This window comes from Cloeon dipterum, chromosome 2 (genome assembly GCF_949628265.1).
Source record: "Cloeon dipterum chromosome 2, ieCloDipt1.1, whole genome shotgun sequence".
In the NCBI taxonomy this organism is placed as follows: Eukaryota; Metazoa; Arthropoda; class Insecta; order Ephemeroptera; family Baetidae; genus Cloeon; species Cloeon dipterum.
In genome coordinates this window covers 14,710,518-14,735,813 of record NC_088787.1, presented here as the reverse complement: position 1 = coordinate 14,735,813, position 25,296 = coordinate 14,710,518, and the positions used below count along the sequence as shown (strand labels likewise).

At 38.8% G+C, this 25,296-nt stretch overlaps 7 protein-coding genes across 11 annotated transcripts; 3 read left to right on the top strand and 4 right to left on the bottom strand.

Annotated features, from left to right (window-relative positions):
* Window positions 1-33: 33 nt before the first annotated feature.
* On the bottom strand, window positions 34-1,829 carry LOC135935547 (uncharacterized). The gene is made up of 3 exons (XM_065477969.1): window positions 1,713-1,829; window positions 968-1,151; window positions 34-912 (listed from the first exon to the last, which is right to left on the bottom strand). Exons 2-3 carry the CDS (start codon window positions 1,145-1,147, stop codon window positions 34-36), a joined length of 1,059 nt encoding a protein of 352 aa, XP_065334041.1. The 5' UTR covers window positions 1,148-1,151; window positions 1,713-1,829.
* Window positions 1,830-1,886: 57 nt separating this feature from the next.
* Nemp (Nuclear envelope integral membrane protein) lies at window positions 1,887-5,085 on the bottom strand. Its single transcript, XM_065477968.1, has 7 exons — window positions 4,938-5,085; window positions 4,298-4,407; window positions 3,960-4,212; window positions 3,775-3,905; window positions 2,965-3,305; window positions 2,637-2,801; window positions 1,887-2,022 (listed from the first exon to the last, which is right to left on the bottom strand). Exons 1-7 carry the CDS (start codon window positions 5,041-5,043, stop codon window positions 1,908-1,910), a joined length of 1,221 nt encoding a protein of 406 aa, XP_065334040.1. The 5' UTR covers window positions 5,044-5,085; the 3' UTR covers window positions 1,887-1,907.
* A 332-nt stretch (window positions 5,086-5,417) lies between these two features.
* On the bottom strand, window positions 5,418-10,212 carry unc-119 (unc-119 lipid binding chaperone). Of its 5 annotated transcripts, none has more exons than XM_065479272.1 (6): window positions 9,981-10,207; window positions 9,795-9,893; window positions 6,629-6,742; window positions 6,454-6,577; window positions 6,229-6,401; window positions 5,418-6,171 (listed from the first exon to the last, which is right to left on the bottom strand). In XM_065479272.1, exons 1-6 carry the CDS (start codon window positions 10,039-10,041, stop codon window positions 6,059-6,061), a joined length of 684 nt encoding a protein of 227 aa, XP_065335344.1. In that variant the 5' UTR covers window positions 10,042-10,207; the 3' UTR covers window positions 5,418-6,058. The 5 variants fall into 5 exon arrangements, with proteins under 5 accessions (XP_065335344.1, XP_065335345.1, XP_065335342.1 ...); XM_065479273.1 differs by having other exon boundaries at window positions 9,795-9,872; window positions 9,981-10,206; XM_065479270.1 differs by having other exon boundaries at window positions 6,454-6,742; window positions 9,981-10,212.
* A 1,066-nt stretch (window positions 10,213-11,278) lies between these two features.
* Window positions 11,279-12,593, top strand: LOC135936828 (hatching enzyme 1.2-like). Its single transcript, XM_065479802.1, has 4 exons — window positions 11,279-11,461; window positions 11,618-11,959; window positions 12,053-12,292; window positions 12,366-12,593. The coding sequence occupies exons 1-4, from the start codon at window positions 11,300-11,302 to the stop codon at window positions 12,450-12,452; spliced, it is 831 nt and encodes a 276-aa protein (XP_065335874.1). The 5' UTR covers window positions 11,279-11,299; the 3' UTR covers window positions 12,453-12,593.
* Window positions 12,594-12,620: 27 nt separating this feature from the next.
* Window positions 12,621-16,546, bottom strand: LOC135937502 (serine protease 53-like). The gene is made up of 13 exons (XM_065480654.1): window positions 16,381-16,546; window positions 16,277-16,328; window positions 15,900-16,050; window positions 15,654-15,823; window positions 15,503-15,598; window positions 15,160-15,305; window positions 14,921-15,094; window positions 13,747-13,842; window positions 13,630-13,690; window positions 13,426-13,579; window positions 13,197-13,366; window positions 13,043-13,138; window positions 12,621-12,990 (listed from the first exon to the last, which is right to left on the bottom strand). Exons 1-13 carry the CDS (start codon window positions 16,426-16,428, stop codon window positions 12,668-12,670), a joined length of 1,737 nt encoding a protein of 578 aa, XP_065336726.1. The 5' UTR covers window positions 16,429-16,546; the 3' UTR covers window positions 12,621-12,667.
* A 1,093-nt stretch (window positions 16,547-17,639) lies between these two features.
* Window positions 17,640-22,053, top strand: LOC135937501 (transmembrane protease serine 9-like). The gene is made up of 10 exons (XM_065480653.1): window positions 17,640-17,699; window positions 17,805-17,859; window positions 17,913-18,063; window positions 18,124-18,389; window positions 18,449-18,765; window positions 20,688-20,762; window positions 21,049-21,103; window positions 21,156-21,306; window positions 21,364-21,629; window positions 21,688-22,053. Exons 1-10 carry the CDS (start codon window positions 17,655-17,657, stop codon window positions 22,005-22,007), a joined length of 1,701 nt encoding a protein of 566 aa, XP_065336725.1. The 5' UTR covers window positions 17,640-17,654; the 3' UTR covers window positions 22,008-22,053.
* Window positions 22,054-23,531: 1,478 nt separating this feature from the next.
* On the top strand, window positions 23,532-24,824 carry LOC135935896 (brachyurin-like). Its single transcript, XM_065478520.1, has 5 exons — window positions 23,532-23,691; window positions 23,743-23,797; window positions 23,856-24,006; window positions 24,126-24,391; window positions 24,451-24,824. The coding sequence occupies exons 1-5, from the start codon at window positions 23,575-23,577 to the stop codon at window positions 24,768-24,770; spliced, it is 909 nt and encodes a 302-aa protein (XP_065334592.1). The 5' UTR covers window positions 23,532-23,574; the 3' UTR covers window positions 24,771-24,824.
* The last annotated feature ends 472 nt before the right edge of the window (window positions 24,825-25,296 follow it).

Sequence of the window (25,296 nt, the reverse complement as noted above, 5' to 3'; positions counted from 1 at the left end):
TAACGGATGCAGTAGCTGGAGTGTCAGTTGGACTCAACCCTGGACTGGTTGAGCCCTCTTCATCCCTAAAAAATCCGGCTGCTCAGGGTAGAACGGTCCTTCAGGGCTTTCAGGTCTCATCGATTGCCACGGGCCCTTTGGCTCTCTTGGGTTTGTTCTAAAAGATTCCCACGGTCCACTGGCCTCCGGATTGAACTTGGAACTTTGATATTTCTGCGGGAATTGGGAAGATGGTGCGCCTTTGTATGAGCTTGGCATATGCATGTCAGCGTCCCCAGGTCGCACGTCGTACCTCACAGGTCCAGCAGAGACGGGTCCATTATGTTCAGCGGATACCTGGCCGTATTCAGTATTGTATGGCCTGGTCATGGGTTCAGGCCTCTCATCATACTGGCTGGGTCCAGCGGCCACTGGACGAATAGGCCCATCTTGAGGCGCCGAGTCGCGAGGACCATCAGCGGTCACTGGCTTCTGCTCAGAAGGCCAGGACTCATAGCCATGGTGATGGCCCTTGTAAATGTTGACAGGGGCAGGCCACGATTCGTGCTCAACAACGTAAGGTCTGTGGTGAGGCCAGCTCAGACTCGTTTTCACCGCTGGGGACGGAGGGTTCGCGGCCTGAGGGACGCCTCGGGGAACTTCAAAATTCGCACCCAAGTCGGACGCTTTCACTGGGTCAGTTGGAATGGCAGGGATGCTTTCAAGGGTGAAATTTACGTCTGAAGATGCTTGAACCAGATGACCGTGACCGTCCTTTCCATAGAGCAATGGCAGAGATCCTGCTTCGTGAATGCTGGAGAGCAGAATTGGACGACCATTAGAATCTCGAGCGATTTTGAAATCATCTGTGTCCTTCAGCAGGTACTTGTCAATGGGATCGTGTTCTTTTGGTTGCTGGGGAGATTCTCCCGACTGAAATAATTGTTAATGCTATGTATATCAACTATCTTCAAACAGAAATATTTACATCTCCATCTCCATCAGAATGCACTGCGCCTGTTTGTACAGATGATTCTGCATTTGACTGTGCTGATTCTTGGTGATCTAAGTCTGGCCAGTCTTTTCCCAGGTCACTAATATCAAAATTGGTTGCTTGCAGAGATGTTGCACATCCAATCAAGAGAAGTGTCACAGGAAACGGGTGCATCTTTCTGTGAGTGTTTAAAAAGCACAGATAAACCACCTAAAAAGCCATGCGGGCCGATGGCAAATCTAAAAATTATTGGGTCAGCTATTAAGTCGCTCACCGCTATGCAGGTGGGCATAGTTAAATTTCCCTTCTAACCCCCATAACATATAAGTCACGTCCTTTCAACCTACTAATGATAACAGGCGACAATTTCCACATCAAATAGTTTATTAAAAACTGCAATATTTTTTTTAGCAATATAAATTTCCAAAGTTAAATTTGCTATCGGTCAGCTCAGTGGAAACTAAAATTTCAATGTGGTAATTGGAAAAGAAAAAAATCCAGCTTTCACTTTATATTTTATATAACGTTATATTTTCAAAAATTAGGCACATTTGAGGTCAGAAAAAATTTGCAATGATGATACAGGTAGTTCTTTGATAGTTATAGAAAAATATTAAGTATTAACTAGATGGAATTTCAAAATTACTCAAAAGCAACCAGCCAAAAATGAATTAAATGAAACGTCAATAAATTAATATTTCCACGGACAAAATTTTCAAGCGATTCTTTTATAACTTACAATCAGGCACAGGATGTAGACACTTCAGAGAATGAACTGAAACTGTCACAGTGTCGGTCTTGCCTCACTATTTATACACCTGAGATATGAGGGCATTTAAAAGTTCACTTTCCCTGCTCACACCACCCGCACACGCTAATAACTGTTTGTTCCATTCACTCAGTTCTTTGAAAGCTGCAGATTTTTGTCGAAAAACTAGTAGTCTTCATCATCTGTCAAGACTTCGGCGTCGTCATCCCATGATATCGTGTTGTAGGAGAGAATTTCCTCATTTTCCAAGTGGCTTTCTCCCTCCACAAACTTGGCAAACCTGACAGAAAATCAAATTCACTTTTCATAAAATGAATGCTCAGCAGGGGCTTAAAGACTGGAAAGTTGCCACCTAGTGAGAAGAAATTTTCGTTTACTTCCTATTTCTATACTGAGTAAATCCATACTTTTTAAAGAGTTGGAATAACTTATTTAAGCGCTGCAAAAGACAACTGAGACACATTTCCATTAGTAAAAATCAAGTTTTGAAATACTCTGCTGATCTAAATTGAAAACTTAAAATTTAACTTTTCGGTTTTAAAAATCAATGAGTTTGATCTTTCACGGCGGAAAACATTTTTATGCTCCTCTTTTTAAATTCATAACAATAAGAAATCCAATATACATCTCCCAATCATCTCGGATTACAAACAATTCGTGGAAGTGGTGAAAAAAATACTGAGCAAATACAATTTTTATGACTTTAATGAATATTTGACTTGTGGGTGGAAAGACGCGTGAGTGTAAATGTGCATTGTATAGTGTGATGATGTATTTTAATATGGATCTTGACAACTTTTCAAAGTTATTGTAAATATTCCAACTTAATGAATATAGAAAAATTGAAATTGATAATTGAAAAAACTAGATTGCACAATGTCAGTGTTTCTTTACCTTCTTGGATTGCTAAGATTGAGCTGAAGTTTCCATGGATTGCTTTGAGGCGAGCTACAGAACTCTCTCAGCTCTCGAAGAGCCTTTTCAGTTTCTCTTGCGCCCATCTCTTCATACTCCTCCATAGAGATGAATTTATGCTCTGGACGGAATACTTTGCTTCGACTATAATCAATACGTTACTGTGTTTTAGAGAAGGTTGTAGGTTGTGTCACAATGAAACAAAAACTAATCAAACAAGCACTCATTTTAAGGATTCAATTATTTTAAGGTTAAATGCGAGAAAATTATCTAAGAGAAGTTTATAGAAAGGCAAAACAGTACTAACATGAACGTTGACATTTTGGCAGACCATTTATCTGGAAAGTTGTAAACTGCCAGAGAGAAAAACATGATCCCAACAGCTGCCTCAAGATAGTGAGAACTGAGCAAAATGAGCAGACAGGCAGCTGCCTGAAGACTCCACTGAATGCAGTCGAGGGTCCTTGGGTTGGACACAGGGCCAAACCGATGAACTGCAAAGAAGGAGAGCAAGCCGGTGGCCAGGATGTATGCTGCCACATGTCCACGGTACTCGCTAAATAGCTGGCGGGCGTTTTCATAAGCCAAGCCTAGAAAGTAGACACCAACCATCCAGCCGCCAACAAGCATGGACATTGCAAGCCCTTTCTGGAAAGAAAATCCACTGTTAGTATTTTTTATATTTAAAAAAAGCGTATAATAGGATACAATAACATGCCAGAATAGGTAAATGAATATGAGTGAAGTCATGAATTAAGTAATTATTTAAAGTTTGAAATAAAGATTTAAGATGATTTGTAATTTTCTTAAAAAAAATCACAATTGGTCTCTCAAATAAATAGGGCACTGTTACTACTTTTTTAGGCACAAGTTTGTGTGTTGTTTGTTTATTTTATTCAATGGCTGGAGATACACTTTTGCGTGAATTGCATATCAGGCTGCTGTTATTGCGCAATTTTAAAAGAAAAAAATGCTCCGTGTTACTTAATGAATTTTCCAATTTTGCAATCTGATGGGCTAATAACAGATTTAAACAACCAGACGAAAGAGCATCTGATTGTGAGTCTTAAGTTAACTATTTTGATTTGTTAAATAATTTATAGAAATGTTTTTTTACCTTTGGGAAAATTCTCCATAGAACAAAAGACATGACTAGAGCCGAGGCCACGACTCCAAAACTCACTCCAGTGAAGTAATGGCAAATTTTGCTGCGAGCAAGCTTTGGGGCAAGAAAGAGCAACAGAACTCCTGCAGTTAGAGTTTTAATATTCAGTCGTAAATTCATAAACCTATTCATCTAACCTGCAAGGCAAGCTCCCAGTCTATAATAGCTTATGTGGAGAAGTAAAAGTCTGGCTTCAATGGTGCTTTTGTGCCCAGAAATTCCAATGCAAGACGCATTGAATGGAGTCAGTTGGATTTCCGAGGGACCCTGGGTTTGCGGAGCAATCCATGACCACACTGACTGTTGGCTGCTGTGGCTTGCTGACACTTCTGCAGCTGTGTGGCCAAGGTACACAGCCCAAGTTGCGCCAGTCGCTCCCTTGATTTCCACCTGAATCATCAATCGTATTGTAAACATACTTAACGACATAATTATGATTTTCAGGAAAAAAACTAATTTGAATTTCTGGTCTTACAAAAGTAGACTGGAACATTTTGGGAAACGTTGGCTGCTGACCTTCGTAGCACAGTATGTGAAGATGAACATAACTTGAGCAACTGATCCATTGTGAAGGAACCAATTTAACTGAAACAAAAATACAGTCTATATAGTTGCATGTCTCATTGTCTCGCAACTTTAAGGAAAACTCAACCACAAACGTTGCGAATGGAATCATTTTATATTTTTTACAGATTACAGATAAAAGGCTCAATTATTACATGTGTCGTGAGTTATGGAGAGTGCATGGATAATATTTTATATTATGACCCAATGAATTCAAAATTTGTAACCTCTTTTTGTGTCTGATTCCTGTTCAATTTTTCATAATACATTACACAGAACCGTCACTTAATACTAGGAAAAATTCAGGTACAAAATATATCAAGGAAAATTTAATTATGAACCAAAACTCAAGGATTTGAATGAAACACATAAACATATAATAAAATTGAGGATAAAACTAATAAATTATGATAATAGTCTAGACACTATAGTACATAAGAGTTTGTAAGACTTTTAAAACCAAATTTAATTAGCTTGAAGACAGAGGGTCATCAATTTTAAATCCATGATGTTATGAATGAAAAGTAAGAAATTGGAGCTATTTAACAAACCAGTTTCCACTGAAGAAGTAGCGTAAGCTGTTTTTGATGTCAGCAGAGACAAAATTGTTATGAAACCTAGCAACATTTTGAATTCTTTCTTGCTTTTCACAGCCATTCCCTGGAGCTGTTTCAATTAGGTGTCTGTTTGTTGTGTTTGTGTACCGGTACCGGCATTGGCAGCAGTCAGCTGTTAGCGCAATTAAAAAATGGCGCCAAGAAAATGTGGAACTTTGCTAGACAACAATTTTAGGGGGAAAACGGGAAAAAATAACAAATTATAAATAGATTTGACTAGGAGAAAAACAAAATATTTCATAGAAAATGCAGACACCCGAAAAATTAAAGCAATAATACATAATTGATTGGTTTGGTTCTTCTGAGGGTTGAGGTCTGAGGAGCAGCTCAGGCCGATAATGGGCTCAAGAGTCTCAGTGGGAAAACCCAGTCCAGAAAAAGATATTTGGTTTGAAGCAATAATTAACGGGTCTATTTTTGAAGCTGCACAAATTTTGTATTTTTATTTTCGTTCTGTATTAAACATTTCCTCTGAACACTCGAACAGCTCACGAGCACACAGTACAGTATGAATAAGAGAAAGCCCTGCATTCTTCCATTGTCCATTTAACTCCACCAGTGGGTCCAAGGGAAGCTTCAAAAATAATTAAGGCACAGCAATGGATACCTCCAAGCGTAAAATAAAATAAGCAAAATACTTTGATTTTGAATATGTATTAAAATAATAATAACATTAAGGAAATACATTTATATATGTTCTTCAAAGTGCAGCTGGCACTGTGCTATAAAATAGTTCAAAATACAATCAAAATGCTGTTACAAGAAAATTCATGGGAACACATTTTAAATATGCACACACAATGTCTTTTTAATAAACCGCTATTGCATGGTTTCAAAATTAACAACTAAAAAAGCTCTCATAAAAAGCTCAAAGACCGAGTAAAATGGTTTTTGATTTTAAGATAAATCTTCAGCAGTCTTCTACAGTTGATCAAATTAAAAGGAATGACTTCGACAGATAAATTGGACCCTGCTTTTCATCATCTGCTGCTCAACTCAAATTGTGCAAGTAACAAAATGGGATGATCACTGATAAAGACAGTTCACACTTATGTTCAGATGCCACCGTCATATGAGTAATCAGCTTTGTTGTGCATGATCAGCCGGTCATCCACAAAGTAAAAGCTGTCGGAACGCGTCTCAAATGGGTGTTCAATCATTTCTCTGACTGCAATTTACAATTGTTAGCGATTATAAAGGTAATCGGACAAAATTTGAGACATACCTAGATCTGGGCTGAGTGTCGGGAACTCATATATATGCTCACACGTGTTTTTGCTGTTTGGAATGCAGAAACCAAACTCAAAGTCAAACGACTTCAACAGCTTGTCTCTGAAGAAATGTCGTTCAATCATCCGGAAGTTGTTGACCGCTTTGCTGCCAATTGTAAACTCTACCCTGGATTCGAAATGGTTGTAGGAAGAAATCAATTTGGTTTTAAAATTCTTACGTGGCACCAACAGTTTTGAGCTTGAGGAATTGCGGAGTAAATTGATAGCGGACAAAACGGCCTGCATTTGGGTCCACTTCCTCGTTTTCATGATCGGGCTCGTCCTCAAGATCAGAGTTGCAATCTGAGAAAATTAAATCAATGGCAGTGACTATTTTAAATAATGTTTGTTTACCTGTTGGTGGTGGTTTCGCAATTTCAAAAAGAATGGTGCCGGTCTCCAGATCTCTGATTTTGAACCTAGTGAAGTCGATTTCATAGACATTGGCGTCAGGCGCGCAGAGGTAGTCTGTGAAAATGGTTGGCCGTGTTAGTCAGTGCCAGCTTCTCAGGCTCTAATTAGCGCAATAATTACATATATATCATCTGCTGCGTTACTCACAGCTTTGAGGTAACCATCGATTTTTTGCTGTATTCAGCAGTGTGGGAAAATTTGACTTTTATTCAAGCCACTTCTAAAGCAAAAAGGGGGACAAAGGATAACCGTTTCCAGCGAGTGGCTTCATAAAAATTATATTACTGCCTTGACTTTAAAGTCACGCGTGTAACAATTTCACGTGTTTTCCTGCTTTAATTAAGACTAATTAAATACCATAAACACTTTTATTAACACAGATTTACTAATAGAAGAGCAGATAGGATAGATATGTTTAGATGTTGCGTCGTTAATTTTAATTGACAGCTTACAATTAACACAATTCTACGAATTGTCACATACCTGTTCGCCTCGCATTGATTGACATTGACTTTTTTACGTTTTTCCCCAGGTCGATTTACGAAAATTAAATAATAAATGACTCGAATGTGGTTTCATTGTTTTATAGGAAGGAATAACGATGCGCAGTGGTTTCCTATATTATGAATTTTATTAAAGCTGTAGTTGTGGGCTGCGTGTGTGGACTGCGACTTGTGGAAATGGGACGACATCGGAAAAGTGTAGACTGGGCTGCGTGGCTGAATATATGTGAATTGTGAGGCTCGGAGAATGGGACGGAATAAAGACTCGGGACGCGTCCGAGTGGGTCTGTCAGGGACTTCGGTGAAGCGGGGTGCAGCATCCGAAGTGTGGTACCGCTTAAGCCCAGGCATGCGATCAACAACATCGGGGACGGAAGCTACATCGTCCTGCTGCGATGGCGATCTTTACGTCTTACAGGGTCCTCGTCCAGTTTGTCCTCACAATCAGGGTTGGTCCGGTCGTCTAGGCTGCTGCAGGAATTCTCTCTCTTTGAATTGCGTCGCGTCGGTTTATATATGCTCGTCAAACAATGTGATTAGTCTGTTGTGTGAATTTGTGTGTTGCAGAATGGTCATTGTTTGACGGAATGTAGGTACCCTACATACGCCCCTTACTGAGACTGGAAGTCGTATGCAGGTGGAAAATTTTGAATCTCACTTGCCAGGTCTTGATCGAAGAATTCTGCGTGTTCTTGTCTGGATGAATTTAAATACCTGATTGTTGAGGGCCGCGATGCATTTTGAACTAATTGTTGATTCTTGTTAATTGTTGAGCGGCCTCTTCCAGTTTGAAAAATTCTTGAGAATTGGCTGTCTTCATCCAGCGTCTATCGTCGGGGGTCACCAAATATATAGGAAGGAATAACGATGCGCAGTGGTTTCCTATATTATGAATTTTATTAAAGCTGTAGTTGTGGGCTGCGTGTGTGGACTGCGACTTGTGGAAATGGGACGACATCGGAAAAGTGTAGACTGGGCTGCGTGGCTGAATATATGTGAATTGTGAGGCTCGGAGAATGGGACGGAATAAAGACTCGGGACGCGTCCGAGTGGGTCTGTCAGGGACTTCGGTGAAGCGGGGTGCAGCATCCGAAGTGTGGTACCGCTTAAGCCCAGGCATGCGATCAACAACATCGGGGACGGAAGCTACATCGTCCTGCTGCGATGGCGATCTTTACGTCTTACAGGGTCCTCGTCCAGTTTGTCCTCACAATCAGGATTGGTCCGGTCGTCTAGGCTGCTGCAGGAATTCTCTCTCTTTGAATTGCGTCGCGTCGGTTTATATATGCTCGTCAAACAATGTGATTAGTCTGTTGTGTGAATTTGTGTGTTGCAGAATGGTCATTGTTTGACGGAATGTAGGTACCCTACAGTTTAACTTGAAAACTTTCCAGACATCTCAAACTGACGAGAGCATTCGCGACTTGCAACATATCTAATGAGGAGATGAATACTCGACCTACAAAAGTTTTCACAATAGATATGGAGAAAATAAAAAAGAGTCTGCCGGGTCGTTATTTCGCGACACACAACAGCCAGATCTGAGTTGTGCGTGACCTGGCAAATGGGGAAGAATTTTGGTGCGACCTCATTAGGGGCGCGAGCTATGCAAATTGTTGCAATTAGACGTCAAAAGGCCTCCATGATTGATTCGCGCCTCTTGCCGTGAATTATTTATTCTATGGCAGGCAGCGCGGACGTTGACCACTTGTAAAGTGGAACTGTGTCAATATTGTGATTATTTGGCATGTGGAAAGAATAAAAAAGTCGATTTACTTGAGATCGCAAACTAACATAATGGGGAGTATTACAGCAGAATGAAGGAATGGCAGTTTCTAAATTAAAAAAAAAAAACATCTTGACACATATAAAAATTATTTAAACATTGTCAATTCCATCTTAGATTCCACAGCTATTTTTTACTGACTTCTACTACAAAAAAAATCAATTTTACAGTGATATCGAATTTAAATTCTTTCTGGCAAATAATATAACTTTTAGCATTAGTGATTCAGAATTATTAGTCAGTTTTAAAAGAGGCGAGGCTGGTATGAATAATGGAGAAGCTTATCTGTTGAGCTGAAAAGTTTTTGAGGCGCGTCATAACATTGGCCGTCAAAAACGCAGACTTCAATTTTCCACGCAAGTGACACGATAGAAAATTAAATGCAAAAAGTTTGAACCACGTCAACTAACATAAAAACGAATTATTGGGTGAATATTCATTCCATTATATTATAAAAATATTTTTTTATTACTTTCACGAGGCCACAGCCAGATTCCCAAGAGGAAAACTTTGTTGTTGGCCAATGGGTTTGCACGCAACGCACTCTGCTCTTTGATCATTATTTCAGTTTGTCTCTTTTTTGTATCGACACAATTTTTTCATTGATTTGGGTCTTGCATTTATGTATAGTCCGGATACTATAATTCAAGAAAGTTTGCATGGTCCGTGATTTGACAAATTAATAGGATATTTTATTTTAATATATAATTATTAATTTAAAAATAAGTTTGAATTCATCTCAATCCATACGGAGGGATAGAATTGTCCAACATTATCTCAAAAAGGGTTACAGAGAATTATGTGTGTAGGAACTTACTCTCGGTGATCCTGGGCAGCCTGAGCACCTCCTCAGGGCTGATGGAGCCCTTCATGGCCAAAGCCTCCTCAGTCGCTTCTGGTGGGAGCACAAAAAAACCTGAGAAACTCTGTTAAAACCAAATTCACAATTCAAAACACTGAAAGACATCCCATTCAGGGCGCCAGCGGTGTTTTGGGCACGCACCTTCCGCCTGGCGACTCCGTAGGGCGTCAGGGGTCTTCAGCGACTTGCGGACGCAGCTCATGCCTTCTTGTCCGACCGCCCCAGTCTCTAGGCACCAAGAAATCGCGTCTGTACACTTGTCGAATGCTTCTGCTGGCTGGGTCGAATTATTCGATCAAAAGAAAACACCCAGCCAGCACCAGCAGTAAGCAGTCTGGCCCCGTCTCCCGTCTGCTGCGGCGCAGCCACCGCCGTCTGTCGGAGCAGTCAAAACTAATATTCACAAGCGCTCCCTGCTCGCTTACATCCTGATAGCTGAGGCGCGACTACTGGATCAGATAAAAAGTAATTGACGTCTCTCAAAACTCAAATCGTTTTGCTGCATTGAGTGGAGTTACTGATGGTGGATTTATTGCTAGGATTTGGTTGGAAACATGCTTATCTCTTACATACTATCGATATTGTCAGTTATGATGTGACACCAATATTTTTTTATGTAAAAATATAAAAATAAATTATAGAGACTAGGCAACTTGCACAATTTAATTGCGTTACAGGTTGCATAAAAGACTGATCTGCAGGGGCGACAGTAAAAAGATTTGAGATGGGTAATTCTTTAGAATAAGTTAGCAAATAAGCCGCAAATCACATAGTTAATCACATGATAATGATTAGCGTGTGATTAACTATGTGATTTACGGCTCAATGCGGTGTGAGATAACTTTTTTTGTTCAATTCAATTAAATTTATTTACTCTAAGCGATTTTGCAGTTTTCTGCTAGCATTTATTTGTCCGTTCTTACCATGTCTTAATTTGATGTATTTAAATTTTGTAACTGTATTTGTATATAAGTGAGAATAAACATCTATAAAAAACTATAGGACAATAAGAATAAACAAATTGAAGTTAATTTAAAAATAAAATTACCGCAGAAAATATTTGGATAAAGCAGGGTTTTCGCGAGCTGTGCGCTCTCAGGGGTCGCCCATCTCGAAAGAAGGGGAACCGATAAAAATTTATTTTTTGAAGGTTATAAAACAACCTTTGCAACGAGGATGAAGTCCGCGTTGTTTAATTATTGATATATAACCACCGTGCTGCCGAAACATTTTGCCTGAAAGCAATTACACGAGCGAATATAGAAGCGCAGTTGAAGGCGATGAAACCTGTTGATAGGGCATAATTATAGAGGTGGAGACTGTCAGCAAGAACATTTTAGGTGAAATAAAATGGCAGGAAGTTTGTGGATCGAGGCCGCAAGACCCGCCTTTAGATAGTGTCCATCGACACCTTTGCAACAAAGATAAAATATTTGCTTCTGAGTGCAGGGTCAACAGTCATGATGTTTCTGTCGTTTGTGTTGGTGGTGGTCGCTGCAGTTGCCTTTGAGGCTGCCCCTGTTGACCAGTGGATGACTGATGATGAAGATTTTTCTGATTTTTACGGACAACCCGATTCCTCTGTTGGCGAAAAGGTTGCTGCCTGGCATCCATATCATCGGGTTAGAAACTTGCCATCAATTTTAGTTAAATTCATATTATCAAATTTCAACAACATTTAAATTTGTTTCAATTCCTTTAATTTTTTAAGCACTTTCGTAATTTAATTAACCAGACGAATTGACTGGTTTTCATTCTTAAAACAATCACATCCACAGATAAACCCTGAGGAGTTAGGTAGCTACGCGAAAGGGGATATCCTCATCCCTCGCGACCCACCCTTGGAAGGAGTGCGAAATGCACTTGTCGCCGCTGAAACGCACTGGCCAGGGGCGATTGTGCCCTACGTTATCGACGGCAACTACACCCACGATGAGTTGGCCACTATTTATGCGGCCATGACTGCAATTGAAGAGTTTACGTGCGTCAGATTCGTCGAACGCGCACTCGAACCTGACTACGTGACTATCGAGAGTGGTGCGTCAGGGTGTTGGTCTTCCATAGGGCGGATTGGGGGGAACCAAGTGCTTAATTTGCAACCTCCTGCCTGCGTTTGGAACGTAAGACTTATCTTTCAAATAATTTTTGATAGGCACAACATTTGTTAAATATTAATAAAGAAAAGAAAATGGTTTAATAAAAAAAATCTACAGCTTGGAACGCCAATTCATGAGTTTATGCATTCTCTGGGATTTTTCCACGAGCAAAGCCGCCACGACCGGGATAAGTACGTTCAGATTTTCTGGCACAACGTTCAGGCCGGTCAAGAACACAACTTTAAAAAATTTGATCGTGTTGTGGCGACGACAAACGTGCCTTACGATTTCAATTCAGTAATGCACTACTCCACTTTAGCTTTCAGCAAGAATAATAAGAGCACCATCAAACCCAAGGTGATTTTTTTTTTAAATAATATTGATAATGTTAAAATAAACACTGAATTCTTCCTAAAATGATTTGTTGCAGATGAGTGGCGTGCGTCTAGGGCAGCGAGATTATCTTAGTAAGAACGATATTAAGAAAGTCAATCAAATGTATCAGTGTTTCAATTAATTTTTCAATTACGACTTGGACATTTGGCCTTCGCTTATCTGATGGTGATAAATTATATCGTATTTAGGTAGTAAACGTTTTCAATTTTGTCTTTTAAAATTTCCATCATCAAATATAATCAATAAAGTTTTTTGTACTGTGGGACTCGTCAGTAATAATTTTACCATATAATACCATCATTTAAAAGCTCTATATTTTGCCACGATATAGCACAATTATGGTCTGATTGTTACTCCAGCATTCTGTGCAAGCCAGTCAAGGTAGTAGGTGATCCTGGTGAAGGCTGCAGGCCAGCCCGATTCACATCCAAGCGAAACGCCAAATGAGACAATGCCGATCTCGGTCGGCTCGCCATCTTCCTCGGTGATCACAAGTGGGCCGCCAGAGTCTCCATTGCAAGTGGACGATGCGCCACCGTCAGCATCGCAGCACAGTTTGTTCTCGTTAATCACGAGGGGTCCGTAGATGGCCAGGCAGTCGTCTTGAGTAATGACTTTCAAGTCGACAAACTTCAGATCAACGTTGATCGAGGTTGAATCTAGCATTCAATTATTTAAATTGTTGTTCTGCAAGAATATCAAAATATTTACTATCTGAGGATTTTCCCCAACCAGAAACACGTGCGGTCTGATAATCAAATGTGGTGTTGGCTTGCGACCAAGATGGCAAACGGATGGGAGCAATATCTATTTTTCATAAATGGATTAAATTGATTATTTAAAAAAAAATAATAATAAATTTTACTGGGTCCTGACACGGGCTCTGAAAGTTTCAAAATGCCGATGTCATTGTTAATGATGATTCCGTTGTAGTCCTCGTGCAAGGTTGAGATATTTGTAGACACCACCACGCGGCCCGGCTCCTCAAGGTTATCAAAATTCAAAGCACCAGCATGCACTTCCCAAAACGCAAAGCTGATCCGAACCAATTTTGAACAGTTAAATTTGACATTGATTGATTGATTTCGCTTTACTTGTTGATGCAATGTCCAGCAGTCAGGACAACGTCATCAGCGATAAGGGAACCACCGCAAAATCCAGCACCCTCTATCAAAACCGCTACTTGGTACTTAAATTGCCCCTCAACGGCATTTTCTCCACCAATGATGCGGTGCTTAGAAAAATTGGCTGAAAGTAAAATGTATTGTTTCAAATTACAATAATTAATTAAATCTTACGTTTGCGGAGCATAGGTGGATGAGGCTGACGGGCTGGCCTAACATCAGCCCAATCCGTTGCCTAAAATTAGAATAAAAAATTTAATGAAGATTTTTAATGAACTTAACCATTTTTACCTGAGCAACGGCGAAAAGCAAACAAGTCGCCAAGATGAATCTCATGATTACAGCGATCGAATGACAAAAGACTATCTTGTTGCAAGCGAGAAATCCCTGTCCTCAATAAAAATCGCACGATTCGATAACGACTTGATCCACATGCAAGTCCAAATTCAACATATATGGTTGATTTATACGAAACTGCTATCGGTGCTAAAGGTCTTTGATCAAATCAAATTATACTGGCTTCGACTCAAGGCGCAGATAACTTTTCCTTGTCACATTTTAAGTGATATGCAAAACAAAACAATTAACATATGACGGCAGGCCAAAACAGAAGCATCAACTGATTTTTATCATCAAAGATTTGAAATCAATCTTGGTTTGCACTCATTTTCACTCCGAATCACTCAACTACGGAATTCCCTCCAGTCTTTATTGCATTGTGTCCAGTATCACAATTTCACAATAATACAAAATATTGCAAATCAATACACACGCTGGATTTTTTTGCCTTTGGGAATTTTTGTGAGGGATGGCAAGTGCTGTTGACAAGATTTCGTCACTTGCTGCTCACAATCAGGAATGAGTGCATTTGAGCGCTTTCAACGATCGCTGATTTAGAATTCTCTGTGGTACACATTTTGTTTTTGAGGTTAAAGTGCTGCGGGGCCGAAACAGCCACATCACAGTACGTGACTGAGGAATTGAATATTTTCCTTTCAATTTTTCATTAAATAGCCACCTATTCTGAGTAAATGCGCATAGATTCTTTACGTAAATTATAAGTATAACAAGTGGAAATTAAACATTTGTTAGTTAAATCAATCATAAATTTCAACTATTCGATCGTTCAAATTTAAATTTATCCAAAAAGAGATTTTTATTTTTTATCTATTTTGGAGAGATAAGATGACGTGTATTTTATGAAAACTCTACAGATACAAACAAAAATTAAAAGGAATAAAACAATTCACGTTTGCGAGTTACATAAATTATTAAAAAAATCTATTGTGTAATCACGCTCCATATAAATAATTTTCCTGTACTACATTGAGGGCAAATAATAAAATATTAAAACATTGGGTGTTAATTAGTAGTGCGAAAAATTTATTTGAAGAGCTCGATCGTGGGGTTTTAATTTAAAATTTCAATTTTTTTTTAACTTTCGGTGTTATACAATTGGATTTTAAGGTCGCAGGGTAATTCCAGCGTTTACTTCGAGCCAGCCTAAGTATCGAGTAACTCTAGTTAGGCCTCCTGGGAATCGCGATTCGCAACCAAAAGAAGTGACAAAGCTGTTGATTCCAATTTCCGTCGGCAAACCATCATCTTCATAAATCACAAGAGGGCCACCAGAATCTCCCTATACCAAACAAAAATGTCGTTTTAAATCGTAGTTGCTGCTCAAGTTCATGTTCATATACATACACTGCAAATATTTTCGGTGCCCCCATTTGTACCAATGCAAATCTTGTTGCTGTTCAGGACGAGTTCTCCATACCACGCTTGGCATTCCTCGTTGGATATGATCAACACATCGGCGAATTTCAAGTCAGGACTGATCGATGTGGCGTCTATACAGAGTTAAATTTTTTAAGCAATGAATAAGAAGAAATAAAAAGGAACCTTTGTAGGAAGGGAGTTAAATTAATAAATTCACTAAAGTAAAAAAAATTGAAATTAAGCCGGCGAATAATTCGAAGACCCTTCTGCACTACTGTTTAAAACAGAACCATTGAAATTTGAATCTATAACACTGAATCCTACTTACTGTCAGATGGCTTTCCCCAGCCGCTCACTCTGCCTGTTTCATTGGCAAAAGTTTGATTTGCCATTGTCCAGGAGGGAAGTCTGACCGCCTCGATATCTAAAAGTCGTCACGTTAATAAATAATATAGTTTGCAAAATATTATTTGTTTAACTTGGTCCAGAAACAGGGTCTGGCAAATGCAACAAAGCGATGTCGTTGTTGATGACGAGGCCATTGTAGTTTTCATGCAAAGTAGACACATTTGTATTCACAATTATGCGGCCTACTTCTGTCTCGTCGTAGAAATTCAACGCTCCCAGATGCACTTCAAAAGACGAGAATCTAAAAGAAAAGAAAGAAAGAAAGATTAAAAATGAAATTGGTCCAGGTATTTTTATTATTATTATTATTATTTTACCCTTTAACGCAGTGACCAGCAGTTAGAACAACGACGTCCGAAATCAAGGAACCTCCGCAAAAGTACGAATCGTCCATTCTAATACCAACTTGATATTTAATTTGGCCTTCAACCGCATTTTCACCTCCAATAATTTTGCTACCAGGAGAGTCTAAAATATTTAAAGAGGGTAAAGGAAAAAGTGTGCAATTTTCTGGCAACCCCATTAATATTTAGTAATAGGAATAGGACACCAAAGCGCAACACCAAACTTCTTGCGAGCTTTACAAAATTCAAATTTCATATCTCTTAACACAGTGCCTTGGTAGTATTTTAAATTAAATTTTGAGTTTGCCTGAATATTGTTTACAAATGCAGAGGATAAGAATTTTTGTTACCTGTTAAAGGGACAAAACCTATGCTACGGCGTTTGGGACTGGCTCCCTCGCTCTGAAATAGTGTTGATTTGGACAAAATATAGCTTAAATTAAGTGTAAGTTACCAGGGCGAGGCAAAGGAGCGCGAACGATATAATCGGCAGCCACTTCATTTTCACAATCGCAACTTGTTACGCTTGATGATCGCCGCGAACTTATAGTCTTACTGATAATAATTTAAGTTTCTCAAGTGGTACTCTACTGTCATGTTTACTATTCGAGATCCAGGCCAAAGTTTAATTCCAAATATTGTGCTATGTGATTGTCTCAAGTCTCAAGGCTACTGCAAGCATATCAATGTGATAAAGACCAGACTATTTTATATCTAAATAATTGATAAATGTTTTTTTTCTTTGTGAACCATCACTGAGTAGGACCAGATAAGACCAATTTAGGGTTCATCTTCAAAAGTCGAAACAAGATTGATTATTGTCTACACGCGATGTTCACATCCATATCTTATTTTCGCTGGAAATGTGGATCATACGGTTTTTTGTTTGTCAGACTCCTGAAATTTACTGAAACCAGGTGAAAAGCTTCTTATTAAAATAATATCATTATAAATCCTATTTCACTGCATTTTTTCATTTAGTCAACATATATTTCCCATCAACATGACCTAAATGCATCTTAAAATACTTGGGAAGCTGCGGAAACTCATTAGGGCGCGAGGGAATTCCAGCGCTAATCATAAAGGACGTGTCAACATTGGGACTAGAAGCAAGGCTGTCGCTGTTGCTTTCCCTCCATATAATATTCCTCCTTGATGTACTTATTAGATGATTAAGAGTGACAGACAACACATTAAAAAAATAGACATTGCTGTGAGCTCAATCCAATGAATCCTTTTCGCATTGAAAATTATTGGATATTGGCTCCGCAAAAATTAAGCTTTTTTTATTATTCACTTGTTTACTCAGGGTATAGGTAGAGCAGTGCATCACTTAACGCGTGGTTTTCTATTTATAGAATTCAATTTATGATTAAATTAATTGAATATAAATATTATTTGTCCAGGAATGTCGTCAAGAAAAAAATTGCTTCCTTTTTTGTAAACCATTACATATGGTAAAGAAATAAGCTTAAAAAATCGCAAAGTTGCATTATTTTTTTAAATCTGTGTCATCGTAAATGAAAGCATCGGGTCGACGTGCTGTTTTAGTTCTATTATCAGCTGCGCTACAACTGTATCAGCAATTTCAGCATTTCAGCAATTCGAGAGGCAAAAGTGTCACAAAATCCAGCGTCTGCGTCCGTGTATTTTGCTCTCATCTGACTATAAGTGATAAGAATTTGTATAAAAGACTTATGTTGTCGTGGCTAGGTACTTCAATCTACCATGAAGTTTCTTGTTGCTTGTCTGTTTATTTTCGGCGCCGTAAAGGTATATATTTTTTAAATATCGCAATATGCGTTGGTATTAATTTGTATCACAACACTCCTCACAATTATAAAAAACTTGCTTACGAAAATTTGTCCTTAAACTTAGGCGGCTGACTGGGCAAATATTCGCCCTTTTTACAAGACGCGTCCAGGACTGCAACGTAAGTTTTGAAATGCTATGAATCCGTCATTTTCTATTGCGTTTTACAATTAGCGGTGATCTCGAGCAGGATCATCGGGGGCGAAATTTCTGAGGCGGGACAGTTCCCTTACCAGGCTGGTATCACAATTGACTTGCTAGGTTTTTGTGGCGGCTCTTTGATTGCTCCAAATATTATCCTGACTGCTGGACACTGCGTGAAAGGGTAAAATTTTTACTATTATTGTTAATTAAGTTCCATCAAATTCTTAAATTATATAAATAGATCCATTTTTTGGGAGGTTGTTCTTGGCGCACAGAAAATTAATAACGAAACTGAGCCCAACCGTCAAACGTTCACAACCCGAAATCGCACTTTGCACGAAGGCTACGATGAAACCGTTATTAACAACGATATTGCTATCCTCGTTCTTAACGAAGACGTGGAAGGCCCAGGAATCAGTCCTGTCCGGCTTCCATCTAGGTCTCAGGTCAGCAACACTTTTGATGGTGTACCACTTACCGTCTCTGGATGGGGAAGGACTCAGGACTGTAAGAAAATATTGGAAACGATTAAAAATTGAATAATATTGCATGACAACGATTCCCAGGGAATCCTTTCACGAGCAATGAGCTGAGATTCGTCGAGGTTACCGGCATTAGCAATGCTCTCTGCGCGGAATACTATGGCATTGATATCATCAACGAATCTAAGCTGTGCATCGACACGCTTGGTGGAAGCGAAGGCACCTGCAACGGAGACTCCGGTGGCCCCCTTGTCTTCTACGAGGATGATGGTCTGCCCACTGAGGTCGGCATCGTCTCCTTCGGTTCCTCTGCTGGTTGCGAGTCTGGCGCTCCTGCTGCCTTTACCAGGGTCACAGAGTACCTTGACTGGCTTGAAATTAACGCTGGTGTCACTATTAGACCTTAATTGTAAATTGATTGAAAAATAAAATGCTCATTAAATATTAAAATATTTGATTGATTTATTTATTTATTTAACGCCAACAGCGTACAACTATATTACATGGAAGGAATTTTAAATTTTCATAAGCGGCTGCCTTGGAAAGGTTTCTTGTCACAGTCCAATTACGTGGTACATACTAGACATACTATACACATGTACATTTATCATAGGCTTCAAGATGAAAAAATTTGTTGGAACAGATATGAAAGTGGTATCAATGGAAAGAATATCTGATTAACATAGCACGGTCTTTAAATTGCAATTACTCTTTGCTCAATCGTTATTTATCATTGCTGGGGCCGAATCGAATTTTTTGGATCAATTGACTGCCTTTTTAGATCTAAGCGAGTAAAGTTATTTAAATCTTTTCGCACGCAACCGTACTGGGGATATAATATTTGTTTTTAAATCATTAACAAAGAAATTTCTGGCTGAATTAGCTCACACACCAACCTTGACTTCATCCGTTTGTCAACACAATGGACATATTTAAATATTTAAAGATGTTTTTCTCTTTTTATAAATGAACCCAACCATTGAAAATTCTAAATTGGAAACCCATTATTTTTTGTTGAATGAGATTTAAAGATCCAATTATGGACAAGACTAAACATGACACATTTAAATTTTAAGTGTTAAAGCGTTTTATTAGTTCATATCTCATAGCCTTCTCATCCTGAAAAAGTAGTAAAATAATTCGTGGAAAGATAGAAGCAAAAAGGCTGATTGTGAGCAGCACCTTTTAATGCGAGGTTTTCTATTTTCCAACCTATCCTATATACAGTTATATAACTTCATAAAAACAGCAAATTTTTCTTTCAAGCAGTGAGTAGGAGGCAAATAAGCTTGCAATGCTGAGTTAGTTCCTTTTTTTGTTTTAAATAAATCCTTATAATTCTTTCACATTTGCTAATTTAATTTGATTGATATTAAATAAATATGTTTCCGTGTTGTGAAGCATGGAAGCACATTCCGACCATTTCCATTCGTGCCAGTCGTGTCAGTTTTTGCTCTGGGCAAGGCACATGTGTTCAAGAGTGAACCACACTGATTTCTTTTGGTTGGGGGCAGTTTAAGATTTTTTGCTCTTCTGGTTTAAAAGCCATGCACTCTTTGCTGTTTAAAAATATGCTGAAAATTCTAAATGCTTTCCATAGGATCCAATTCAACTGACGCCGCCTAGTATTTTGGATTAAATTAAAAAAGCATTCCATAGCATAACTGTTTTATTCATTAAGTATTTTAAAATTAAAAAAAATATATGACTCGATGGAATGACAAAAAAATCAAAACTATCGTGAACCTTACACCGTTGCATCAAATCAGCAGACATTTTAAGTGGCTCGCTTGACTTTAAAAGTTTTGTTAATACTCTTATCAGTTATCACAGATTTTACACATTTTATATAGCGGTATCATTATACTGATCAAAGAATCTTAGAGATCAAAATAAAATTTTAAAAATGCTTTTTTTACTTACCATATTTAAAAAATTTATCTTCCGCAATTTTTGTAATTTATCAGTTTATAGAGCAAAGTAATATAAGTTAGCCGCTAATAAGCCACATCAATACGAGGGACTAATTTGGGCTTCCAAAGCATGTACTATTTTCTCGCCAAAATGAAGTTTTGCTAAGAAAGATATTATTTAAATCAATATTATCAATTATATAATTTTCGTAATTAAAATGCTGACTTTGGGGATTTCTAAATGTTCCTTATCTCTGAGTGAGAGTGCACTAAATCAATCAATTGAACCGTCGTATTATAAGATAGTTCAAATGTTAGTAGTGTATAGAGATTACTGCTGTCCCTGCTCGACAGCAAAATTTTGCAATGATTTTCCAAGACGATGATAAGGATTGATATAAAAGAGGTGACATCCAGCAAGTCGGTACCTCATAGCCACCATGAAGGTTCTTGTTGCTTGTCTGTTGTTGGTTGCCGCCGCCCAGGTGAGAATATAGATATTCAAATGTTTCATTTTCATGTGGGATTTTTCTCGAATTCAAATGCAAATAATTACAATTTTTTAAACTGATCGCTATTGCATGAGCTATATATTTTCTTCTTCGTATTCAACACTGCGCAAAATATCAGTTTAAATACTCCGAAACAGGAGTTGAGGAGAGTAAACATTTGCCATAAGTCGGTTTCATTTGACCATATTAAAAGCATAAATGGGTACCGTTGAGATAAGGATTTTTTATATTGCCTGCTTATATAATATCTTTTCTTCAGGCCACAGAATGGGCCAAGGTTCGCCCTGTCTTCAAGACGCGCCCTGGTCTTCGCGGTACGTAAACTTTATTCAAAACGTCAGAGCTGGAATGAATTTTTGCAAATAGCTGTGATGCCCAACAAGATCATTGGCGGATCTGAAGCCACTCCCGGACAGTTCCCCTTCCAGGCTGGAGTCACCATTGACTTCGGAGGCTTCTGCGGAGGCTCCCTGATTTCCGAGACTGTTGCCCTGACCGCTGCTCACTGCGTTGATGGGTAACAAATACTCAATATCCGAATTTGAAACAACTTAAACGAGATGTAATTTTGCAGATCTTCCATCTGGGAGGTTGTTCTCGGTGCTCAGCTGATCAACGATAACAGCGAGCCTACCAGGCAGACTTTCCTCACCTCTGATGCCGTCGCTCACGAGAACTACAACGCCTTCAACATCAACAACGATATCGCCATCATCAACCTTGGTGGAACCGCCGGATCTGACGTTATCAGCCCTGTCAGGCTTCCCTCCAGGTCTCAGGTCGGAGAAACCTTCGAGAACGTTGTTGCCCGCGTTTCCGGATGGGGCAGGACTTCTGATTGTAAGCAAGAATAGAAAATTTTAATTTTTTGGCACTAATTACTCTCTTCTAAATTCAGCCAACCCCTCCATCAGCCCTGTGCTGAAGTACGTTGACGTCACCGTCATCAGCAACGCTGAATGCGCTTCATACTACGGCAACATCATCAACGATTCCAAGATCTGCGTCGACACCAACAACGGTGCTGAGGGAACCTGCAACGGAGACTCTGGCGGCCCCCTGACCATCACCGAGGCTGACGGCCAGGTCACCGAGGTCGGCATTGTGTCCTTCGGCTCCTCTGCTGGTTGCGAGTCTGGCGCTCCTGCTGCCTTCACCAGGGTCTCTGAGTTCCTTGACTGGCTGGAAACCAACGCTGGCGTCACCATCAGGCCTTAAGATGTCACTTATTTCAGATTGAAATAAAACTAAAATTAAACAAACAGCCCAATTTATTTTTATTAATTATGCGACCATCGTTAAACTGACAATAGCAAAAAAATAGTATAGAAATGTTGGTGGATATAGGTAGAATTAACCTCTTTTAATCAAAGTTTAAAAATGTGTTACGGATGAATATAAAAGACATAGAGATGTTATTTATTTCAAAATGGTACTGAAAAATGTATATGGCAGATAAATAGTTTCAATATTTTAGCACTTTTTAGTTAAGAAATTGATATATATATATCTGATACAGTACGACATTTACTTATTAACGTTCAAATCAATACCAGAAAGAAAAAAATCTCGTTTAAAAGTAGCACTATGTAGACGCGCTGGACAGTAATAATAAGGTGAATATTTTGTTTTGTGCCACACTTAATTAATTAATCCCAACATAACTCAAACGCGTCGAAAATTACGGAAAGAGTTATGACTCGTAGCGTCGTAGCAGTCTTTCAATGGAAGTGAAAACGTAATCGATAATTTACAAACGATTAAATTTGGTAACAAGACTATATATCAGTGTTTACGATACATCAAGAAATGAGGATTGAAGCATAAATAAATAATTTCAAGATCCAGTTGGAATCGCAATTTAAAATTTATTAAAGGATTAAAAATTTAAACTCATAAAAAAGCTTTTGGTCTTTTAATTTACAAAATTGAAAATTTTTGTGAACAGAATAAGAAAATTACTTTTCCATTTTCTGGTTAATATCTAAATCTTTAAATGGTAAACGGGAAAAATGAATTTATTTTCCACAACTCCGGTCAAGTGTATTGCAAGATTGGTAATTTTTATTAATAGTGAAATATTTATGTTGCACTCCAGATCATTCAAAATTACCGTTCCTTTGTAGATCAACACAGGCACCACCATCGAATATTGAGGCTTCTTAGTTTGCATTGTGCGATTATCACCAATTAAAAAAAGGAATTTTTTCTAAGAAAAAATGTCAATGCAGACGGAATTAAAGAATTATTGACATATCAATCACTATCACCATTTATTGTTTCCAATTCGAAACGCGTAACCTGAATTTTCTATGCCCTGAGACAAATGAATTCCTTGTTTTGTCGTTTGGCACCAATACCTATAATACATCAAGTATGGTTCTCGTCACAAGAATCGCCAAAATTCATAATGTTGCCGAGAGTGCAAAGCGATGTGACTCATTTATCGATTAAGAGTTTATCAGATCAAGAGATCAAGATATGAAGCTAACAGGAGTTCTCGTAAATTGATTGAGTCTTGAGACAAGATGGATGAGAGAGCCGTTTTCAAGTATACAACTTTTTAAGATATGTAGAACAATAGGAAAGTCAAATTTTGATATAATTGGTACTTGTTCAAACGCTAAGGAATGAAAATCAAGGGTATGTGTATAATCAGTAATTAAAATCAACGTATATATAAATGCTTTGAAATAAGATGAAGATTATTCTAGAAATGACATAGGGCCGAAACGTCGTTGGTGCCATTTAATTCCGATAATCTGTTTTCTTATACATTTGCGATATGGATGGTAATAATTATATAAAGGGATGTTGTGGTAAACATAGCAGTATCAGTGCCACTATCACAATGAAGGCCGTGAATGTTTGTCTCTTACTAGTTGCAATAGCTCAGGCACATGTATGATATTCCTAATCTTCCAAGGTGTCTTACTCAAATAACTTCATTCAGGCCGCAGATTGGGCCCAGGTCCAACCGGTGTACAGGGACCGACCAACTTTTAGAGGTATGAGCATATTAAATGCATTTTTAATAGACGTGTTTGGAATAATAATGGCAATTAGTTGCATCTCACAGCAAGATAATTGGTGGCAACATCGCCACCCCTGGACAGTTCCCATACCAGGTTGGGCTTTTCATCGACGGTAGCGGCTTCTGCGGTGGCTCTCTCATTTCTGATACCGTTATCCTGACCGCAGCTCATTGTGTTGATGGGTGCGAATTTAAGAAAATTGAATTTTAAAAGCAGTCCTGATTTATACAGTCTCAAACTAAATGACGACCTGTACCTATAGTCAAAATGACAAAATTTAAAATCACGATAAATGTTCCAGCATTCGTATCTTTGAAGCTCACCTTGGAGCCCATGATATCTATGACATGAATGAACCAAACAGAGTCATAGTTATTTCAACTGATGGCGTTGCCCACGAGAATTTCAACCCAGCCACAATTGACAACGACATCGCAATCGTCAGGCTGGGCTTTCCGGTCGGCGGATTCGGCATCTCCCCTGTTCGTCTGCCTGCTTTCTCCCTAGTGAACGAAACCTTCAGTGGGGACAGAGTTCGCGTTTCTGGATGGGGCAGGACCTCTGATGGTGATTTAATCGCTAGACTAAAGACAACGTCGATCGTAAAAATTGATTTTTATTTCCAGCCACTTCCGGAGTGAGCCCTGAACTCAAGTACGTTGATGTGAGTGTCATTGATAACAGTCAGTGCCAAGCCTATTATGGTAACATCATCAACGAATCCAAGATCTGCGTTGACACCAACGGCGGCACTGAGGGCACCTGCCATGGAGACTCAGGTGGCCCTCTGGTCATCCAGGAGAGCGATGGCGAGTACACTGAAATCGGTATCGTATCCTTCGGCTCCGTTGATGGTTGCGAGTCTGGCTTTCCAGCTGCCTTCACCAGGGTCACCGAGTACCTTGAATGGCTGGAAATCAATGCTGGCGTCGCTCTCAGGCCATAAATTTAATTTTATACTGACTTATACATATGAAAATAAATAAATTTAAAATATTAATTGGTGCGTTTGGAATGATAATTAAGCTTGCGAAGCAGGCTGCCTTAAACTTAATTTATTTCCACCTACATAAATAAGCTACCTGTTGGTTTGCACCTTTCCAGCATGCGTAATTAGGCATCACGGGACGAATGTCTAGCGTTTTAAAAAAAGTCCTCGGTGCGGAAGCAAGTGGCCCTTCAGTGGGCTGCACGGGTCCCTATGCGGCTTGGTGCGCCCGTGTTATCAGTTCGCGGTGTTATTGGGACCCGGGCAAACAAGACTAATTATTAATGAGAGTGGATTATGAGATTTTTAACACTTTTCTAAAAGCAATTATTTTACTCAAGTTGAAAAGTGGGTATGCAAAACGTTTGCCATGAGTGCTACGCCGGTTGCATATATGTTTCTAAAATCGCCTTCGTTTTACGGTCACTTTAGCTGTTTGATTTAAAAAAATACAGCTTTTGGAATACTTTCACCCTGTCACCAA

Excerpts from the sequence above, each read along its gene's own strand:
- LOC135935547 (XM_065477969.1), bottom strand. The coding sequence starts at position 1,147 with ATGCACCCGTTTCCTGTGACACTTCTCTTGATTGGATGTGCAACATCT. Across the intron at positions 913-967 it reads ATTCTGATGGAGATGGAGAT|TCGGGAGAATCTCCCCAGCA; the intron begins GTAAATATTTCT and ends CAATTATTTCAG.
- Nemp (XM_065477968.1), bottom strand. The coding sequence starts at position 5,043 with ATGGCTGTGAAAAGCAAGAAAGAATTCAAAATGTTGCTAGGTTTCATA. Across the intron at positions 4,408-4,937 it reads TACTTCTTCAGTGGAAACTG|TTAAATTGGTTCCTTCACAA; the intron begins GTTTGTTAAATA and ends TTTTTGTTTCAG. Across the intron at positions 3,906-3,959 it reads ACTGGGAGCTTGCCTTGCAG|GAGTTCTGTTGCTCTTTCTT; the intron begins GTTAGATGAATA and ends CTCTAACTGCAG.
- unc-119 (XM_065479270.1), bottom strand. The coding sequence starts at position 10,041 with ATGAGCTGCGTCCGCAAGTCGCTGAAGACCCCTGACGCCCTACGGAGT. Across the intron at positions 9,894-9,980 it reads ACGGAGTCGCCAGGCGGAAG|GTTTTTTTGTGCTCCCACCA; the intron begins GTGCGTGCCCAA and ends AGAGTTTCTCAG. Across the intron at positions 6,172-6,228 it reads GACACTCAGCCCAGATCTAG|TCAGAGAAATGATTGAACAC; the intron begins GTATGTCTCAAA and ends TGTAAATTGCAG.
- LOC135936828 (XM_065479802.1), top strand. The coding sequence starts at position 11,300 with ATGATGTTTCTGTCGTTTGTGTTGGTGGTGGTCGCTGCAGTTGCCTTT. Across the intron at positions 11,462-11,617 it reads CCTGGCATCCATATCATCGG|ATAAACCCTGAGGAGTTAGG; the intron begins GTTAGAAACTTG and ends TCACATCCACAG. Across the intron at positions 11,960-12,052 it reads CTCCTGCCTGCGTTTGGAAC|CTTGGAACGCCAATTCATGA; the intron begins GTAAGACTTATC and ends AAAAATCTACAG.
- LOC135937502 (XM_065480654.1), bottom strand. The coding sequence starts at position 16,428 with ATGAAGTGGCTGCCGATTATATCGTTCGCGCTCCTTTGCCTCGCCCTG. Across the intron at positions 15,095-15,159 it reads GCACCGAAAATATTTGCAGT|GGAGATTCTGGTGGCCCTCT; the intron begins GTATGTATATGA and ends TGTTTGGTATAG. Across the intron at positions 13,367-13,425 it reads GCTGGACATTGCATCAACAA|CTTTGCGTTTTGGGAAGTGC; the intron begins GTAAAGCGAAAT and ends GGTTCGGATCAG.
- LOC135937501 (XM_065480653.1), top strand. The coding sequence starts at position 17,655 with ATGAAGTTTCTTGTTGCTTGTCTGTTTATTTTCGGCGCCGTAAAG. Across the intron at positions 18,390-18,448 it reads ATGGGGAAGGACTCAGGACT|GGAATCCTTTCACGAGCAAT; the intron begins GTAAGAAAATAT and ends AACGATTCCCAG. Across the intron at positions 21,307-21,363 it reads GCTGCTCACTGCGTTGATGG|ATCTTCCATCTGGGAGGTTG; the intron begins GTAACAAATACT and ends GTAATTTTGCAG.
- LOC135935896 (XM_065478520.1), top strand. The coding sequence starts at position 23,575 with ATGGATGGTAATAATTATATAAAGGGATGTTGTGGTAAACATAGCAGT. Across the intron at positions 23,798-23,855 it reads GGACCGACCAACTTTTAGAG|TTGCATCTCACAGCAAGATA; the intron begins GTATGAGCATAT and ends AATGGCAATTAG. Across the intron at positions 24,392-24,450 it reads ATGGGGCAGGACCTCTGATG|CCACTTCCGGAGTGAGCCCT; the intron begins GTGATTTAATCG and ends TTTTATTTCCAG.